Source organism: Belonocnema kinseyi, chromosome 10 (genome assembly GCF_010883055.1).
Source record: "Belonocnema kinseyi isolate 2016_QV_RU_SX_M_011 chromosome 10, B_treatae_v1, whole genome shotgun sequence".
NCBI classification, from domain to species: Eukaryota; Metazoa; Arthropoda; class Insecta; order Hymenoptera; family Cynipidae; genus Belonocnema; species Belonocnema kinseyi.
The window spans coordinates 59,883,040-59,904,575 of record NC_046666.1 but is presented as its reverse complement, the minus strand read 5'-3'; the positions used below and the strand labels follow the sequence as shown (position 1 = coordinate 59,904,575).

The 21,536-nt window shown below is 32.6% G+C and overlaps 1 protein-coding gene across 1 annotated transcript; it reads left to right on the top strand.

Annotated features, from left to right (window-relative positions):
* The first annotated feature begins 5,002 nt into the window (after nucleotides 1–5,002).
* On the top strand, nucleotides 5,003–21,299 carry LOC117182074 (sulfotransferase 4A1-like). Its single transcript, XM_033375101.1, has 7 exons — nucleotides 5,003–5,053; nucleotides 15,538–15,790; nucleotides 17,140–17,239; nucleotides 17,327–17,522; nucleotides 20,454–20,580; nucleotides 20,685–20,779; nucleotides 20,921–21,299. Exons 2-7 carry the CDS (start codon nucleotides 15,583–15,585, stop codon nucleotides 21,230–21,232), a joined length of 1,038 nt encoding a protein of 345 aa, XP_033230992.1. The 5' UTR covers nucleotides 5,003–5,053; nucleotides 15,538–15,582; the 3' UTR covers nucleotides 21,233–21,299.
* Nucleotides 21,300–21,536: the final 237 nt, after the last annotated feature.

Here is a 21,536-nt window from a genome sequence, read left to right as displayed (position 1 = left end):
AAGAGGGAGCTCTTCTTAATATTTTGACATCAAAATCATGTCGATACACCTTACCGACTGCGAGTAAAGCCACCCACGCTTTAACTTGACAGACTGTATGTAATAAAAAAAGATTAGATTTTAAACATTCAAACATTTTTAACAATTTATGTGTCTTAGTTTTATTAGCGTTTTTGATCGGAAATTTATATTTTAAAGGCCCATATTGTTTGAAATTTTCGGTTGCGTTAGCGTTTGACATCGAAAATTCGTATTTTGCAGACATTAAACCAAAAATAATTATGATTTGAGCAAGACTTATAATATTTGGACGATTTTGTTTTATGTTAGGTATTTTAATCCTTTTCACCCAAAAATGATATTTTAAAATAAAAATCATTATAGTTCAAACAATATTTCCAATTTTTAACAGTTATAGGTTGTTGGAACACTTTTTGCAGGAAATCGGTTATTTAAAAAATAATTAGCTTTCGAAGAAGATTTATATTTCCAACCAATTTTTTGTTGTGATTTTTTTTTAATAATAAAATTTACAAATGTGGAAAAATTTGGAGTGCGTTAATGTGTTTTTTCGGAAATTGACATTTTAATTACAAAATCAGTAGATTTCAAAGAAGGTCAGTCATTTTTTAACAAGTTTAGGTTAGATTGGTGCTTTACAGCCAGCATTGGTTTTTTCAAATAAAAATCATTATAATTTTTAATAATTATAATCATAATTTTCGCACCAGTGTACCTTCTGCGGGTTAAGGAAAGGGCACATTGTTTATATAAAGAAAACGTTTTCTACATTCTCATCCTAATGAGAAGGTATTGGTTTTATGTAAAATTTCACTTTGTTGTTTTTCGTCAAATCTCCACGTTTTGAGACCCACTTAGTTAAAAAAAAAAACATTTTTACGATGGTGTTTGTCTGTCTGCCCGTCTGTCTGTAGTATGTATTCTATAGGCACGATAACTTTCGAAAAATTGATCTGATTGGATTCTTTTTGGATAAAAATTAAAAAAGTGAGCGCATTTTCAAAATGTTTGAAACGACATTTTTTCAAGATCTTAAAATTGTATCTACGCTTATTTATAGTTCTCAGAAACTCAAATAATTTATCTCTGTAAATTTTTTCTGTGAAAATAAAATTATCACAGTTAGAGCATTTTCAAAATCCAAAAAACCGAAATAAAATGAACATTTTAAGCCAAACAACGCATGATATGAAAAAAGTCATGAAAAGAAAAACTTTTATTTTTGAAAGACCTACAAGATTATCATAACAACTTTTGCAATTTGTTTGAAACATTGAAAATTCCAAATTTGGTCGTCCTAAAAATAATGAAAAAACCAAAAATTTCATTTTTTGGTCAAACTATGCAGGATACAGATAAAAATAAAAAATCTAATAAATTGCGCGCCCTGGAAAGACCTACAAATTTGTAGTAAATCACTTTCCGACATGGACGCGTAGTTTTTGTTTTCAGTCGTAAGAAACAACATTTTGAATAAAAAAATGTTGATTTACTGACACAAGCTACTAAAAAATGTTAGCACACTTTTTTATTCAAAAAGTGCTATAAATTTTGATAGGACACGTAGTTTTTGCTTTATACGTAAAAACTAATATTTAAAATAAAAATATCTAATGTTTTTGAAAAAACGACATAAGTACGAACTAAAATTAACAGGCAAAAGTTGTTCGCCTAAACAGATATATAAATTTATTATTAATCATTTTTCGATAGGACCACTAGATTTGCTTTCAATCGTAAAAATTGAGATAAAAAATAAAAAAATTATATTTTTGGAAAAAGGACAGAAAATACGAAAGAGGACAAAGGATCCTATATAGGCCCGTATATAGGTTCCTATATTAGACTATATGTAGAAGCACAATAGTTTTCCTTCAATCGCAAAAAAAACAAGATTAAAAATGAAAATAAATATAAAAACAAGGAAATAAGGGAAGACTCACGAAATCTTCCCTCTCCACTTATCACTACATTCTCACGAAAGGAGATAGATCGTAGACGCGGCTCACGAACATGGTATAGATGAGACGTGTAGATGAGGTAGTGAGTGGTAGGAGATGTTTCACGGAATCTCGAGCCAAAACCCTATTACTCGGGTACCTAACAACTCAATTATTAGCAATAATAACGCTCGGATATTTTTTCCGATAGTTTAATTAAAAAGAGCATCTCAAAAGATATCGAAATCTGTAAAAAACTTGATTTCAATTTTTTTAGAGTAAGCCCTCTTTTTCGGAGCACGTCACATATTATGAACTGTAATGATGTAAATTGATTGAAATGATACATGTTTCAGCGCATCTTAGAATACTATTTAAAGCAAAATACGAAACAAATATGAAAATAATCATGATAAATACAATTTGTGCTTTATTTTTCAATGTCTGAATAAGCAATCCCAGACAGAGTTACATAAAAAATGTATTATATTTGATACAAAAGTGTTGTGAATAATGTAGAAAAGTTGACATTTTGGACAGAATCGAGTGCGAAGCACGAGATACCTGACGATAATGTGTTTGTTAAAGCCGAAAGAGCTTTAACAAAAGAGAGTTTACAATCTAAACTTTACAGTTATCGATCCGTTGACCTTTGATGTTAAAAGGTCTGTGCATTAACGTGGCAGAAAGGCAAGGACCGAGCGCGGAGTGTGACAGCCATGAGTCGCGTGTCGTAGATGTGTTCAAACTCTCGAGCTAAGCCCTTTTGAAAAAAGAAAATTCACAATTACAAAATTACACTGTTGGATGTTTTGGGTCTTAATTTTAAAATGTTTGCGCAAGAATATTTCCCTCTGTAGGGAAAAAATTTATTTGTCATCTGGGAGGAAGAAAAATTCTTATAAAATACGCAAACAAAAATACACTCATGTAGTGTGTGATTTATCGTAGAGAATTTAAGAAAAAGTATTCATTACTACTTGTACTCCTTTTGCATTTAAAGTAACCAAATTTTATGAGACTAATAGAAATAGTGGTTAGCAATTGCTAGAATAATGTCTTAAGGTAAATACAGTATTTAGGAAAAAATATTTTGTAAATTACTTTTCAGAAGGCTTAACCCAAGAAAAGACTGACAGATTCAACAGATTCAACAACAGATTCAAGGTTCGATAGAAGGTTTATGATCCGCAACATTGTAAAAAATTCAGAAGATTTTTCATGCGCTAAGGTTCTTAAACTAATTTTAATTTTTTATTTTATGAAATCCAGAAATGTAAATTTCTCTATAATGAGGATAATCTTCTCCTTTCTTTTTTTAGATTTAACCACAAATGTTTAAATAGCCTTTCGAAGTCATTTTCAAATCAAAATCTCAATTTTACTCGATTTACTTTATGCAATTCAAAATTTTGTATGACATGCTCAAAGCACGATACTTTCAAACTCAAACCTAATCACATGACGTCGTTACAAGTTACTCGATTAATCATATAAAGAACTGTCGAATAAGGACATTCACCTGTTACTCGTCGTTAAAAGAGGATCTAGAGGTTCACTAGATGATCACTAGAGTGTACAAAAAAAAATCCGTAGCCGCGCAAGTTTGTTCGGGCTTACGGGTGGGTGCACAGACAGCAATCAACCCGACAACCCGGAATTAAATAAATGTTCCAAAATTTGATTCATTTTGAAGAAATTCTAAGGTAAGTTCGGTAACAATATCTTCGTGAAGTTGTCCTGCTCTCGAAGTTTACATTTTTTAAACTTTCTTTTTACATACGTTTGTAACGTCGTGTGTACATCTAATATTTTAGTTTGTACCCTCGTGGTTACGAGAATAGGGGCGAAATTGCACATTAGGCACAGAATTCGGCGACGTATTTACGACATCGTTACGACATGGATATAGGATGTCGTAAAGCTGTCGTAAAGATGTCATAACAATGTCGTAAAAACGTCGCCAAATTATGTGCCCACTGGGTGATTTCGGGCAGCTAACTTCACGCATTTCCTGAAATTCAAATTTCTCCAATTTTCTTTTTGCATACTTTTGTGCGTCATTTATACTGTTTTATTTTCGTTTGTACCCTCTTGGTTGTCCGGCTGGAGGAAAATAAAAATATCTTGCCATCCCCCGGAAATTAAAACGTCTTAAATTTTCTTTGTGCACACGTTGTTACGTCTTTTGTACTGTATGTAAATTAATATTTTCTTTTTTACTCTTCTGATTACGAAGTAAGGGATGAAATTCATTCTGGGGGGGGGGGGGGGGGGGGGGGATCACGCATCCGATTTACAAACTTTCGAAAAATAAACATTCAAAAATTCCAATTCCGGGGGGATGACACGAAATTTTTTTTTCCTCTAGCCGGGCAACCGACAGGTTACAAACGAACGTATAAAATGTACAGATAGTGCAAGCAGCGTACAAACGTATGTAAAAAGGAGATTTTGAAAAATGTGAAATTCAGGTGGGGGGGACTTCACCGGGACCGTAACATTTGCAATGACGAAGGTTTTCAGGTTTATACGTTGATTATGAATTGATTGCTCGTTTTCCAGTTTTGCGGGATTTGCGGGATTTGCGGGTTTATTCATTGTGTCGTGTTGAATGCGGGTTCGCGAGACAAACCGCAAATCCAACCCAAACCTGTATCGATTTGTACACCCCTAAAAACTAAAAAATTGTGAGAGCTGAAGCTCCCCTTTTTGAGTGGTATGGAATATTTAGTTATCGTTATCAATACAGACAACGTTGTACATCTGATTTAAGGTGAACCAACACATGCTGAAACAATTATTATTGAATAGCAAAGCCTGATACCCGAGTAGATTAATTGGAAAAGAAGAACTAGGTTTATTTTTACGGATGTCATATTGTGGGAACTTATGAGATGTAATGTATAGGTGCGAAGTATGTGGTATGAGTGTGTTGCGAATGCGATCATATGATATTGTAATCTCAATCTCACCTCTCAGCATGATTATAATCTGAAAAAAATTCCTCAATCGTGAGCAAATCGTCATAATCGAAACATAGGAATTAAGAATATTATAAAATTAAATTATAATTAATCTGAGCTTTATTGGTGAGTAGTTTAAAAATATAATTTAATATTTTATCATATCAATAAGATTACGAGATATCGTAGTTTTCTTCGATACCTTTGTTTAAACTGCAGATCATATTTTAAACCTAGAACCATACTTTCTAAATTTGAATCAGTGGAATTTCACTGATTCAAATATCTATAAATGGGTACCTGAAAATCAGTAAAAGGTTACTTATTCATTCACGGAAATAAACACTTTTGAGGGTCAGCAGCACTGCACTATGTCAAATTAGCAATCATAATAAAATAATACTTTAGTTCATTCAATCAAAGTACTATAGTAAAAACTTAAAACCCGTGAATATGATCAAATATTTAAAAAGGTAAAAAGTTCCGATGCTTTTAAATGACAAACAACCTGATATATTACTTTAATTTCAAGATTGAACTGTCATGTACACACCCGTTAAGTAGGTACTCTCTATACTAGTTAGAGTATATTTATCCCGAAGTTCATTCAACAGACTTATAGCCCGAAAAAAAAATTTATTCTATTGAGGAATTCTTCTTGCTACTTAAGAAAAAGAGTAACAATAACGGTTAAGTCAGAAATGTAGAGGTTATGTTTCACGTGATTTACTCTGGTAATACTGCACTTGGTATTCTGGATAAAGCATGGTTCACGGCTGAATGGCAGCATGGCGCAAGCCTTGCTTCTGTCCGCTTTCCATGCTTAGGACACGCTAAACAGAAATGAATATTCTTAGGAACATCTAAGTGTCAGAGAAAATTAGCCTGCTTTAAAAATAAAAATATTAGGTTTGCCAATAGCCGACACGTCTTTAAACGGTGAATTCGCTACCAGGGTGCACCTGTTCGCGCACCAGGTAGTGTAGCACATATTCTACGAGAACTGTTTAAGATTTTTAATTTTGCCAATTTCCAAAGTAACTACCATTACTGAGTCTACGATCCGGGTGAATTTAATCGCGCACTAGGTAGCTTAGTACATATTCTACCAGATTGTTGTCAAAATTTAGATTGTTCAAACAGCCAAAATTACTAAAAGTTATGAGCCGACGATCCGGGTGCACCAGATCGATCACCAGGCAGTATGATACGTATTCTACGAGAACTTTTAAAAAATTAAAAGTTTGTGAATAATGAAAACAATTCCAAATGGTCAGTCGGCGACTCGGGGGTCCCAGGTCGCGCCCCAGTTATCTTAGCCCGTATTCTACGAGAACTTTTTCAAAATTTAGGTTGTTCCAACAGCCAAAATTACTAAAGATTGTGTGTCGACGATCCGGATGATCCAGGTCGAGCAAAAGGTAGTTTAAAGCGTTTTCTACGAGAACTTAAAAAAATTAAATCACGTTAATAATGAAAACAATTCCAAATGGTCATTCGACGACCCGGGTCCACCAAGTCGCGTCTCAGGTATCTTTGTACGTATTGCAGAAGAACTTTTTCAAAATTTAAATTGTTTCAACAGCTAAAATTACTAAAAATTGTGTGTCGACGACCCAAGTGCACCAGGTCGCGCCCCGGGTAGCTTAGTACGTATTTTACGAGAACTTTTTGAAAATGTAGATTGCTTCAAGAGCTAAAATTACTAAAAATTGTGAGTCGACGATCCGGGTGCACCAGGTAGAGCACATGGTAATTCAATACATATTCTACAAGAATTTTTGAAAATTTTAAACTTGGTGAATAATGAAAACAAATTCAAATGGTCAGTCGACAACCCGGGTGCACCAGGTCCCGCCCCAGGAAGTATAGTACGTATTCTACGAGAACTCTTTCAAAATGAAGATTGTTACAATAGCAGAAATTAAACTAGCTTAGCTAAACTTAGCTAAAATTACTAAAAATTGTGAGTCGATGATCCGGGTGCACCAGATCGAGCACCATGATACGTACTATCCGAGAACTTTTTAAAAATTCAAATTTTGTGAATAATGAAAACAACTCCGAATAGTGAGTCGGCGACCCAGGTGAACCAGGTCGTACCTTAGGTGGTTTAGCAAGTATTCTAAGAGAACTTGTTCAAAATTTAGATTATTTTAACGTAGAATACGTACTAAACTTTCTGGGGCGGGACCTGGTGCACCCGGGTTGTCGACTGACCATTTGAATTTGTTTTCATTATTCACCAAGTTTAAAATTTTCAAAAATTCTCGTAGAATATGTATTGAATTACCTTGTGCTCTACCTGGTGCAACCGGATCGTCGACTCACAATTTTTAGTTATTTTGTCTGTTAAAACAATCTAAATTTTGAAAGAGTGCTTGTAGAATACATTTTAAAATACTGAGGTCGACCTGATGTACCCGGGTCGTCGACTCACCATATGAAATCGTTTTAATTATTCACAAAATATAAATTTAAAAAAAGTTATCGTAGAATACGTATTTTACTACCTGGTGCTCAATCTGGTGCATCCAAATCGTTGACTCACTAATGGTAGTTATTTGGTAATTGGCACATTTTGAATTTTTCTTAAGTTCTCGTAGAATACGTGCCAAACTACCTGGTGTGCGGCTCAGTGCATCCGGGTAGAGAACTTAATATTTAGAGACGTGTCGGCTTTTGGCAAACCTAAGATTTTCAATTTTAATGCAAGTTCATTTTATCTGACCCTTACATGTTGTTAAGAATATTCATCTGTGTTTAGCGAGTCCTAAGCATGGAAAACGGACAGGAGCAAGGCTCACGCCATGCTGCCATTCAGCCGTGAACCATGTTTTAGCCAGATATTTAAAGAGTCTTGTCATGCTTGAGCCATGCAAACTTTTTTCACGCGGGATTGTAAACATTTTAGATTTTTTTCATAGATTAGAGTAATCAGATAAATTCCTATTATCAAATTTTGTGATACCCCAATCCGATTTTTAAATAATGGAAAAAATTGTAACTTCTGGGTTGAAACTTGAACTTTATTGTTAAAAATCTCCTTTTTGGTTGAAGATTCATCATTTCAGTTAAAAGCTTACCTCTTAGCTTAAAAATTATAATATTCTATTGAAGATTCGTCTTGTTGGTAGAAAATGACGATTCTTGTTTTGAAGATTCAACGGGGCTTTTAATTAAAAAGTTGCATTTCTCATGGCATTTTCCCCCGACGGCATCTTTTTTCGGAATTAGTAAACCCGGACTGATTCAATTTAAGTTCCAGTGTAGAAGCGATTTTTTTCAGGTTTTTTTAGGCAAACAATTTTTTTTGTAAGAAATTTGATTGTATTGTGTATTTTTCTTACAAGAAGAAATCAGAAACAGCTTGAAGTCTATTTTTTGGCATAAAGACTAGTAATTACAACTTTTTGAATTTTTTTCAAAAATCAAATATTAAAATTTTGATCGCACAAAGATATAACTAAAAATAAAAATTTTCATTTTGCCGCCGAACTATAGAAGATACGGAAAAAGGTGAATGAAAAAGAAAGGTTCAATCGAAAAAGACCTAAAGAACTTGTTATAAATCACTTTTTAATAGGACGCGTAGTTTTTTGTTTGTAAAAAGCAGTATTAAAAATAAAACGAATTAAATATTTAGACAAACGAAACAAGTTATAAAAAAAATTAAAAGAGAAAAGTTTCTCACCCAAAATAGGGCTCAAAATTTTTCATTCATAATTTCTTGACAGGATACGTAGTTTATATTTTAATCGTTAAAATCAGCATTAAATATGAAATTTGTGGAAAGCTACATGATCTACGATAAAATTTGATGTAATAAGGTTTTTAACCTAAATTATATCTACAAATTTTCTGATAATCACTTCAAGCTAGGATCTCTATTTTTGGAAAATTTTTCTGTCTCTTCATTGCGCGGGGGGGGGGGGGGGGGGGGGGGGGGGGGTGCGCGCGTTTTCATTATGAACACAAGACAAATAAAATGCGTTCGTTTCAATACCAAGGAACATTATGAATTGTAATGATATACATTTGTTGAAATGATAAATTTTTGAAGATAGCTGTGAATAAAATTTGGGCGAAGTTCCGAAAGGTTTGTATTTCCCCCTTTTTTTTAACTACCTATACTTATGGATTTAAACGCGCTGATTACGAATATGATATTGTAAATTGGCGAAAATTTCATTTTTATGGGAAAAACTATAAAAAAGTAGTAACATAGAAAATGAGGTGTTGAAAAGCGGATTTGATATATGGTTAGGAGTAGATAGTGAATCAAATTCTAGGCAAGGAGTAGATTTGATTATGAATAAAAGATCGAAGCAGCATCTAAGAGATCAAGTAAATGTAACTCCTAAATTGCTATGGGTTAAAATAAGAATCAGAAGATTATTTATCATAGCACGCAAATAATCGACAACTCTACAATTTTCAACCGAATTGAATTTTTTTTTAATGCTCGTGAATAAATTTAATGTCGGAGAGATACGCCACTATTACGGTTTGAATCGTCAGTACGTCAAAAAAACGTCGGCAATCGTCGGCCGATTCTGAGGCCACTCAGATGTCAGTAATATTTGGTAATTCGTACAAACAATGCTTCATGCTCATTGTTATTTATGTTTTTAGTCATTACAAGTGCAAACCTTTCTATTCTCATTCTATTTTTGCAATAAAAGTTTTAAATAATAGTTAATAAACGTTCATAACGTTAATTCTTTAATTTTCAAATTATTCAACCGAGCAACGTTTATTCTGAAGAAATGAACGAAAAAGTATTTTATAGAATTTTAAATCTTTTTTCTTACAGTTTTTATGTTTATTTTAATAAAATTATTATTTAAATAATTAAATACCGACTAAAATTTGTTTATTAATGTACTACGAATCATTTTAAAGTAAGGGGTTCCCGGACTCGTTGGATGAAAATGTTTGGGTGGGTGAGTATCTGCTCTGATTGATCAGTAAAATTAATAACAATAATAAATAAAGAAAGTCACTAATATAACAATTTCATATCGCATATAACGAGGGGCTAGTGACTGAGAAATCTCAAATTGTTGCGCTGGAAATCTTAGGAGAACTCTTTGAGGAACTCTTAGAAATCTTGGAAATCATGCCCCAAGCGTGGAAAAATCACACATTCACACCTTGGTGACGTACTCGTTGCCTTGGTGAGTTGAACTTACAGCCGACTCCATCCGAACGCCGCCGAGTTTAGCCGAGTCTGATTTCTCCTCGAAAGTCCCGATCTCGAGAATTTTTAGAAATCTGGGAAATCTCATCAATTTCAAAGAATGCCACATTTATAGTTTTAGAATTTCAATATTTTTCAGTGAGTAGCCCCTCGGTGTAAAGAAATAGTCGCATTTTAATTGACTTTGTGGTTGCGTATAAAAGACTAAGAGAGTTAGTCAAAGATACAAGGGACATGAGGATTTCTGAATCCAATACTGATCATTGCGTTCTAATCTCCAAAATAAACTTAGATCAGGGATGAATAAAAAAAGAGAATCATATAAAACAAAACAAAGGCGAAACAAGATTGAGAATTTACAGAAGCCAGAAGTACGAATAAATTTTCAGAATAAGATAAACGAACGCATAAACAGGACGATCTGGTAGGCGCTTATAAGCAACAAAGATATAAATGGCACATGGATTATTTTCCGAAATTTCATTTTTAGATGTGCGATTAAAGATTGTGGTACGGCGGTTGTAGGAAGAATTTTTGGTGATGCGTGCTTGAATGATGAAATCCGCACAGTCGTTCATGAAAAGAAACAAGCGTATCTGAAAAAGTTGAATATCACAGGCCTTAGCAATGAGGAGATAAATAGACGTGAAAATGATGACAGTAACAAAAAGAAGATATTTAAACGATTAGTCAAAGAAAGTAAAGATAAAATCAGAATAGAAGAAGAGAACAAAATACAAAACGACTTAAAAGAAAGCAAAACAGCTTTAAAAATATATAAAAGGAAGTAAAAGTACAGAGTTTGCAGCATGATAAATAACAAAGGTGAAATGCTATATGATATTGACGGGATATTGGACAATTTAAGAGACTCTTTTAGGGACTCTTAACATGATGCATTAAAAAAATCACTTGAGAAAATCTGTGTAACTGAGGTCAGAGATACAATTAAGAACTTAAAAACGGTAAGCCTGCTGGTGTAAGCAGTATTAACGCTGAAATTCTTGAATAGGATGGCGAGGACATACCTCACAGTCTGTGCGAATTGATAAATTAATGTATCGAGATGAGAAAAGTCCCAGACAACTGGAAAAAGTGACTATCGTAGCAATATACAAAGGAAAGGGAGATAAAAGCACCTGTCATAATCATTAAGGTGTCAACTTATTAAGTAATGTAAATAAAATATACTCAATGATAGTTATTCTCAGAGTGTTGAAAATAGCAGAAGAAAAGGTATGGAAAGTCTAAATTAGATTTATTCCAGGCAGATCATTTATGGATCAAATATTGGGTTAAACACAGATCACAGAAAAAAGTTTGAGAGTATGAATAAAAGTTTTCTGTGTATTTGCTGACCTAGAAAAAGCTTTTGAAAAATTTAATAGAAGTAAACTTTGGGAAATCCTAGAAAAATACGGAGTCAATGGTTAATTGAAAAGTGGGTGACTAGTTCGATATTATGGAAGATGTTCTACAAGCGTGCGTTATATCATCATGGCTATTCATAATATTCTTGGACAAGTGTCTGAGAATGAAAGATTATTTTTCTGGTCCCAGAACCTATGCAAATTTAACTTTTTCAGGCTAAATATTTAGTTCTGATTCTGTTCAAATTTGTGTAATCAACTTTAACCCCTAAAAACTACACTTGGTCCCGAAAAAACATGTCGGGGCCAGTGCAGGGGGTAGTTTTTAGGGGTTGAAGTTGGTCGCATGAATTTTAACAAATTAGGACGAAAACAATGCGCCCATATAAAGTTGATTTTGGTTAATGTCGCGGCCAACGAAGCGTTGCGTTGTGCTAGTCCCGCCATGGTTTTTGCCGCACAGAGGATAATTTTTAGGGGTTAAAGTTGCTTTCACAAATTTAAACAAATTAAGACAAAAATTATACGCCCATATAAAATTGATTTTGGATAATATCGGAGCCAGCGAAACGTTTCGCTGACCCAGCCATGGTGTTTGCCGCACAGGGGGTAGTTTTTAGGGGTTGAAATTTCGTGCACAAATTTAAAAAAATTAAGACGAAAATAATGCTCCTATATAAAGTTGATTTTGGATAATGTCAGGGCCGGCAAAGCGTTTCGCTGGTCCCGCCAGCGTTTTTTGAGGATTCAGGTACTTCGGTGATGCACAGATTCGAATTTTGGTTGTACAATTTTGAACAAATACTGCACTAAATATTTTTGCCTAAAAAAAGTTAAATCTGCGGGGGTGGTGGGGCAAGCAAAATGTTCCTTAAGAATGGCCCTTTTCGACGAAGAACGTGTGAATTTCGAAACAGCGAGGGTACGTGGGATGGCTTTCGCAGATGATAAGGTGGTTATAGCAGAATAAATCGAAAACTTGAAATGAATGCTGAAGAAACTAAAAACAAGCATTAAGAGCATGGGCTTTAAAATTAACTTAAACAAAACCAAAATTATTGTGTTCGAATGACAGAGTGAGTAAAAAATATGCAACATTGTCTTAAATGACGAGAGACTAGAACAACGTGATAAGAGGGTATATCTCGGTGGCCTATTCACTATTGACGGAAAGATAGATGAGGAGTTCGATAAGCGCATAAACGAGGGTAAGAAGGTTATCGTTAGAGCAGAGCCCATTATGAGAAGTTAAAATATTTAAAATAAAACTAGAATGGCAACACACACTTTTAAGATTGAAACAACTGTACTTTACGGTAGCAAGACGAAGACCTATCAGTAAAAGAATAAGAGTAAAATTAACACGATGGGCATGAAATGTTTTCGCTTATTATGCGGGAAAACGCTGACGGATAAAGTGGGTAACAATATAATCCTCGGAGAATTTGGTGCAGAATAGACACTAGTTTACCCATGGAAAAGCAATCGGTTAAAATGTTTTGGGCATGTTGAGATCATGAACGATTGACGACTGAAGAAACAAGTGTAATGACTATAAGCCCATGGTAAAAAATGAGGTGGTCAAATGGCCCAGCAAGGCTCATGTTTAGACAGATGCTCCTATGTAAAAAGTAGCTTTAAGCATTATGCCGTCAGTTTTTAGCTGTATAGGTAAGCACAGGCGAAAATTGAATTTTACACGTGTAAGTAGTGAATTACGGCAATTTAGTTTTGTACGGCTTGCTTTCCAGTGATAGATCCTTTTAAAAAAAATGATAAAAAACCTAGTGCCGTACAAATGTAGTGGTACCGGAAGTTAAGAAAAGTTTCTAATACTCCCACAATTTTTGAAGCAATACGGGTAATTTATTAATGTAAGGCATTTGTGTAATTCGCTTTGTATACTTTTTGAGTTTCGTCATTCAGCAAGGCCGTATGTATTGTGCAAGTTCAAAGGTTGAGAAACAAAGGGTTGTTACTCTTACCCTCAATTCGTATAGGAGTTGGTCATTTGAAGCAACCCAAAATTAAGTGATTTTGAAAGTATTTCATAAATAGATGACATTTTCCGACATGCCGTACAATTTTTTACGGAACATATGGGTCTCTGGGGTAAATAACTTTCCATTCGAAAAAAGCGACTTTAGGGTGAAATTGTTTTGTACGGCATTGAGATATTTTGTCTTTACTTTAAACAATCACCAATAAAAAGTATATGTTGTACATCTATGAAAGTTAACATTTATAGAAAAGTATTTTGAATATATAAATAATAAAAGTTTAATTCTATATACTTTTCTTTGCAAAACAGTCCTCTTTAAAAATAATATAATAAATCAAAAATGCTAATGCTAACAACATTTCGTTTATTTGAATACTTTTATATTTTTAAATTCAATTTACCTTCTACTATGTGTTGCGGGGGAAGCCGTAACGCAGGTGTCTACTACACTGCCGCGATCGCGCATATCTGACATGTTCAACTTGTTGAATTCGCTCGCTAGCACAATTCGTTTGCTTCTTTTGTGAGTTCAGTAAACATGTTTGACGAACCTCAATAACTTCTATACATATCTTTTCTATGCAAGTCATAATTATATTTCAAATTAATTTATTTAACTGAAAAACATGACAAAAGCTTGAACGCTGACAATAATGGTTTTCACTTTTTGGATATATTATACATTATGTTCCATCTGAAACGAACGGCATTCTTATATTCATTTATTATTAAAAATTAAAATATATGTACGAAACCTGTTTTCTTTATTTATTTACCTTTATTACATTTAAAATAGCAATAATATTTAAAAGTATTCCTCCCCTTTTCAATCTAGGAGTATTTAACTAATTTTCAAATATATACAATTTAATTTTTTTTATTAATATTTTTATTTGGTACCATTTATTATAAAAGGCTATAAGGTACAACAATGACATTCCCTAATATTATGTCAAAAATAAGTTATCGTACATATATTAATGATATTACAGCCACAATAATTGAATAGGCCCTTCCAATTCAGTTCATTATTTATTTATACTTACATTAACCATAATTCTAGACGACACAATGATCAGACATACTTTTGAGTGTTACATCATATTTTGAAGAAGATACCGTACATTTTGCAATGATCTTATATCATGCAAGTCCCAGGAGAGGGATGTGGGGGAATTAAAGAATTGTCTTCACTTCCAGTACCACTACTTTAGTACGGCACTAGGTTGTTTGTCATTTTTTTAAAAGGATCGATCACTGGGAAGATAGCCGAACAAAACTAAATTGCCGTAATTCACCACCTACAAGCGTGAAATTCAATTGTCGCCTGTGCTTACCTGTACCGCTTTAAACTGACGGCTGGGTCATTTGACCACCTTATTTTTAACCATGGGCTTGTAGTTTATATCAAGACAACGTAAATGGAAGTAGGCCCAGAGGCAGAGCGCGGAAAGAATGGTTAGAATGTGTGAATGAGACCCTAGTTAGAAAAGACATAAGAAGCCACAGAAACACGAGAGCTCGCATGAAAACATAAACGTACCAAAAAGAATGTAGAGAAGTATGTTAAGGCAGAAAAGTATGGCGTAAAATAGTTAATAAAAAGAGTGTCAGTAGTGTGAATGACGCCTGAAACAAAAGACCTTGGATACTAATAAATCCAAGTGTGGAACCTCACATGACGATTTTGTGAGGCTTTTTACTGCGGGTGATCGCTAGAGAGATTATTCAGAAATCTGGTTCGGAGCGGTGTTGCGGAATGAACGTGTTATTTAAATAAATACTCAATAATTCTATATCAATCTACTAAAGCTCAGCTACTAAAGCTCAAATTTGAGTGACGTAAGAAGGCCGAGTGTGGAGCGCGAGGTGAATAAATTATCGAGTGCGAAGCGCGAGATTGAAAATACGCGCGCTCTGGGCGCATTAAAACTTGCAAGCGAAGTAAGCCGCGTGCGATAAGAATGTTTCCGTGCAGCAGCCAGATTTTTTTACTTATACTTACGAACATCTTTTGTTTAATTACTGTCTATAGTGGGCCAGTTTCCTACGTCAACTTTTAAATATACGTGGAACTAAAATGAGTTCACAACTATCAAATTATACTTTACTGGGAGCTGATAAAACCAAAGAGATGTTAAAGCTTTTTAAGGGTATAAGAACCGGATGGGTACAAGTTGGAGAGAAGAAGTGGTTTTTTCCCTATAGATACACAGAAGAAGCGGAGGAATTTTATAATTTTAAGCCTAGGCCTTCGGACACTTGGATAATTTCTTATCCACGTTCAGGTAAGAAATGCTGATTTTTTTGGTCTAGAGAGAAATTTTGTTCACAAATAATAACTATAATCATTTTGATTTAGACTAGTAGACGAAAAAGTGTTCCTAAATCGACAAAAAACTACTTCAATTCGTTAGTCGGCCAAATGGCATCAAAATTAAATGAAAATTAGTTATTTTCTTCTGAAAGTAAATAATCTAAATAGAATGTTCACAGTCTTTCTCCTGTAGTCTCTTTTCCTCTGTTTTCAAAGAATTGCATCCCTTTTTTTTGCATCCTTTTCCAGCAACTTCTTCTTCTTCTCGTTTCCTAGTTTAAATGCAAATTAAATCAAGGAAACCCTTCTGCTTAAAAATTCGACTATTTAGTTTAAGATTTAAGTATCTTGTTGAAAATTTTTTTCTGTTGTTATAAATTAATTTTTGTAACTAAAAAATTAACTTTACCATTTTTGATTGAATTTTGATTGTATTTAGTTGAAAATTTAACAATTGAATTTCTTATTAAGAATTCCTCTTTTTCGGTTCAATTGTTCAACCACTTGATTGGCAGCTGAACTAATTTATTAAAAGGTCATTCAAAAGGAACTTCTTTGTTAAAAATTCCAATCTTTCTTTGAAAATTCATATTTTTTTGGTCGATAATTTAAATGTTTTATTAAACATTTGAAGTATTATCTTTTTGTTTGATAATTCGACTAGTTGGTTTAAAATTCAATCATTTTGTTTAAAAAATCTCTTTTTTAGAGAACTCAACTGTTTTGTTGAAAATTGGTCTTTAAATTCAACTACTTGGTTCAACTTCTTTGTTAAAAATCCCACTCTTTTTTTTGATAATTCATATTTTTCTTGGTCTTTTTCAACCTTTTCTGTTTGAAGGTTCAACTATTTTTTAAATTACTATTTATTAAAAAACTCAACTGTTTGTTAAATGTTTTAAAATTTATTTATTTGAGTTTGAACAACTCAGCTTTTTCATTGAAAATTAATTTCTTTTGATAGAAAATTAATGTTTCTTGGTGAAAAATCAAACTATTTTATTAAACTATATTTTCGACTTCAAATTTCAAGCGTTGATAATCAATTAAATATTTTCCTCATACAATTATTTCATTTAAAAGAATTTGTTCGCCTATCATTTTCGACTGTGAAGTCTGTGAGAATATTATGTTTGTATGTTTCCTGTTTTTGTTTTATCAGTTTGTTAAATCGAAAAAACAATCTTGAATTAAAAATTGGGTTCAAGGTTTGTATGAAAATCTACGGCAAAAAAGATAATTAATTTACATGGTCTACAAAATACTTTTTTTATAGACGCTTGCTATCGCCTTGAAATAATTTTGATATACTTGTGCCAGGTACGACCGTGATGCAAGAACTAATTTGGCTTTTGAGTAATAATCTTGATTTCGAAACGGCTAGAAAGAAGAAACTTGCCGAAAGATTTCCATTTCTCGAGTAAGATTTGTAAATAATTTCCAAAATTTGAATTTTTTTAATATTGGAAAATAGTTTCCGTAAATGTGTTCTTAAAATAACTTACAGACGCAGCATGATTAATGATCCAGCAGTAATTGCCGAATTTGTTAAAAGGAACGAAGGAAACCTGGAGAAGCGAGCGGTTTGTGAATCTCTTCCGAGACCAGCTTATGAAGTTCTAGAGGGTCTATCATCCCCTAGATTTATTAAAACACATTTTTCTCTTAGTCTCGGACCAAGGATTTTGGATTCTGGATCTAAGGTACAGTTTATACAGAAATATTTACAAATTAAATCATACAGAATATTTTTATTTCAAGCTGATAACACAATTATTCCAACGTTTATCGAAAAAACTTTTGATTACTTAGAAGAAAGTTGTTGCATCTTAATACATTTTCAATAATGAACCCTCTGGTACAATTTTAAAACGAAATATTAAATTTAGATTAAGTAAAGCCTTTTTCATGGGGGAGAGGGTTAGGTCAACGATTTTCCTTATGTAAGATATTTTAATGTCTGTGAACTTCTAAGAATCAAAAGTTTAACAATTCTGTAGAAAATTTGAACATTTTATAGAAAAATCAAAGAATTTGTTAAACATTATTTTTTTAGTTAAAGATTGCTCATTTTAATTAAAGATGTATATAAGGGGTTAAAATTAACTATTTGGTAGAAATTTATTTTTTTTTTGTAGAAAGTTTTTTGTAGAAAATTGGTTTAAAATTGATTGTATCTTCTTTATGACAATACACTGTTCTCGATTTTAAATTGAAGCGTTTTATGGTTAAATATGATGGAGAGAACTGGTACAGTATATGCTGCTATTCACGTTTGGTAAGCTAATTAATAGTAATAGCAACTACTCGTTGGTTCAGAAACACTAAACAGCGTTCTGTTGATTCTACTGAACAGAAGAGTACGAACGCTGACTATCTGTTCAGTAAAATCAACTGTATAACCCTCTGACGCTCCTGAGTTAAACTACAAGCTTAATCTCTCTGATCCGCTGACTATCAGCCGATCGCGTGTGACCGTGTTTGTTATATTAATTATTATGGAAGATATTTTAAATGAATACTATTTCCGTTAAAGAGCAGCTACGGTTAGGCCATCGTCTGCTTGAAAAACACGGATTGACTCCTAAATTCGATTTGGGCCATGGTTACAACCTGGAGTGCGTGAAAAAAAAATTAAAAAGTTCAGACAATATCATTCTAATTTGTAATAAATTTTATTTCTAATTTTAGTTTTATTTGATTTTTATTTTAGTTTTATTTTTAATTTTACTGTCAAAAAGTGACTTTTACATGAATAAGTTTTTTGAAAATTCATACATTAAATTTTTGAAACAAATATGAATAATACATTTAGTAATATAAAATATCTTATTTTCATACTTTTGGTGTAAGCCGAAAAATTAGTATGTTCAGACCATTTAACTCTAATTTTTATATGCTTAGGAATCCATTCCTGGGTTTTCAAGATGCTGATAACTAGTCTCGATAGGCGAATGGTTAGCCTCTTTGATTAGCGTGAGTTATTTATGCGTTCGAATCCCCCCCTGTTGCGCGCGAAATTTTAATTGTTATTTAAGAGTTAAAAATTACGATGTACCAATTAATCATAAGTAAATGCATGTATATTTTGAAAAAAATAATGTATTATGTGTAATTATATATTTTTAAGGATTCTTTTTTGTAATTTTAAGCGCAATTTTACTAATCACTGAAGAGTAGCATCTACTACGCACGCTGTCCCATGTACGATTCTTGTTCAGTAGAACGCACTCATCTTCAGTATGTTCTGCTGAACAGGTTACAGGAATCGTACGTTCGACTGCGTGCATAGAAGCTACTCTTCAGCGATTAGTGGAATCGACTAAACACGTGTTCAGTAGATTCTACTGTCGTAGTGGCCCGTCCATAATTTACTATTCCGTTTAGTAGCTTTAACCCTTGCAAGGGTGGGAGCCACTGAACTTTTTTCTCCGTGTATCAAATCTTACGATTTTCACTGAAAGCTCGTACCTTTCGTTAAAAATAAGTTTTTCCAAATGGAATTTGAACTACGCCATTTTTGGTAGGATAGTTCTGGGTTGAAACTTCACTATCTGTGGTTAAAGTTGAATACTTCTGTATGAAAACTCGACCAATTGTTTGAAAATTTATGTTATTTAGACTTGATTGAAACTCTGGCGCTCCAAGCGGTAATTGGATTTTGGGAAATGCGGTCTAGCAAAAATAAGGAAAAACAGAACTATTTAGAGCAGAATTATTCAGAGAGCGGACTGTATTCTTTAGTTGGAATATTCACTATTACATTTTTTGTTGAAAATTTATCTTTTTAGTCCAAAAATTCAACTTCTTTGATGAAAATGCTTTTTTGCAGTTTTGTTAAAAATTAACTTTTTCACTGAAAATTTAACTTTTTGCAATCAACCTGTTTTTAAAATTCAACTCTCTGGTTAAATATGTATTTATTTTGTTAATCATTTATCTGTTTGGCACAAAATAAATCTTTTTGGTAGAAAATGCAACTATTCGTTTTTAAGTTGATGTATTTTGTTGAAAATTCGTGTTTTAGATAGAAAATAAACCTTCTCGTTTGAAAATTCATCCTTTTGGTTCATACTTTAACCGTTTTGTAGAAAGCTCATATTTATGCATGATTAAAGATTTCTTGCTATAATTTGAAAATTCTTTTCATTTGATAGAAGATTTATCTTTTTATTTGATGATTTATGTATTTCATTCAAAAAAATTTTTTTTTAGTACAAATCAGTTTTCTTTGTAAAAAGGCAACCGTTTAGTTGAAAGTTAATAATTTGAGTTTGCATGTTAAAAATTGGTATTTTTGGTTAAATGCAACTGCATTATAATTAAAGTTAAAATATTTATTGTAGAATATATTACCTAGCTTCAATTTGAAGTATTACAGATATGACATTGTATGTTCGAAATTCAAATTTTTTAGTTGAAAGTTCAACTACATGATTTAGAGTTAAACTATTACTATTTTTGGCTATACTCTAAATAGATTTTTATAACAAATAAATAGTCGGCAACACTTACCTAACGTTGGGGTCTAATCTTACGGACCCTAAAAAAGGGGTGTACGTCGTTCAAAATTTCAGAAAAAAGTTTACGTATTTTATGAACGGCCCTTAAATAAAAAATGGATTTTATTCTAGATCATTTACATAGCGAGGAATCCAAAAGACGTAGTGGTTTCTTGGTATAAAATGAATAAATTCACAGTGACTCATGGATATATAGGTGACTTTCCAACTTTCTGGAATTTGTTCAAAAATGATCTTAGTAAGTAGACCGTAACAATGTTTTGTTATACCAACCGGCAGTAGAAAAGTAGTGCATTGCAATATATTTTTAAATAAAACGACGTGATTATAAAATTATTTCAGCTCACTGGAGTCCATATTGGGAACATGTAAAAGAAGCCTGGGCTCAAAGAAATCAGCCAAATTTCTTATTTATTTTTTACGAGGAATTGAGTGCTGTAAGTTTATAAATGACAAATGTTAATTTAAAAAATTATTATTGCCTTTAGAAAATTGTATTTAAGAATAAGGTCTGATATATTATAGTGAAATGGTAAAATGTTAAGTTAAATAAAATATAAAGATTTTAACAATTCTAGGATTTGCTTTTTGTATGTAAAAAGGTGGCCAATTTCTTAGGGAAGAACTACAGTGAAAATCAATTAACCGAGTTGCTGAATCACTTAAATATAGAGAAATTTCGAAAAAATCCAATGGTCAATTTAAATGATCTTTATGAATGTGGAATATTTTTGAGCAGTATGGTTTTCATTGGAAAGGGAAAAACTGGGAATTGGAAAGAATTCTTCAGTGCAGATATGGAAAAAGAAGCTGATGAATGGATTGCACAAAATTTGAAAGACACTGACCTAGTCTTCCCCACAACCAACACGAAAGGCAATTGCCAATAATGCCATTAAACATCATGTCTAATTTGTCTGCATGTCTTCTTCTAAAAATTACTGTGAGGAATTAAAATTATAAAAAATTCGGTCTGTGCAGAGCAGATGTGCAACTGAGTAAATAATAAAATTAATGGTTTTACTTTTAAATTCGCGCGTTTAAATTAAAGCTTTTAAATTATCTAATCAATTATTGTAAACATCAAGATTACTTTATATCAGTGATTTTCTCTGAGAATCCATATTAAAAAAAAAGAATTTAAGTATACAACAGAATGTTTCGAAATATGGTTTTCAAACGAAAAATGATTAG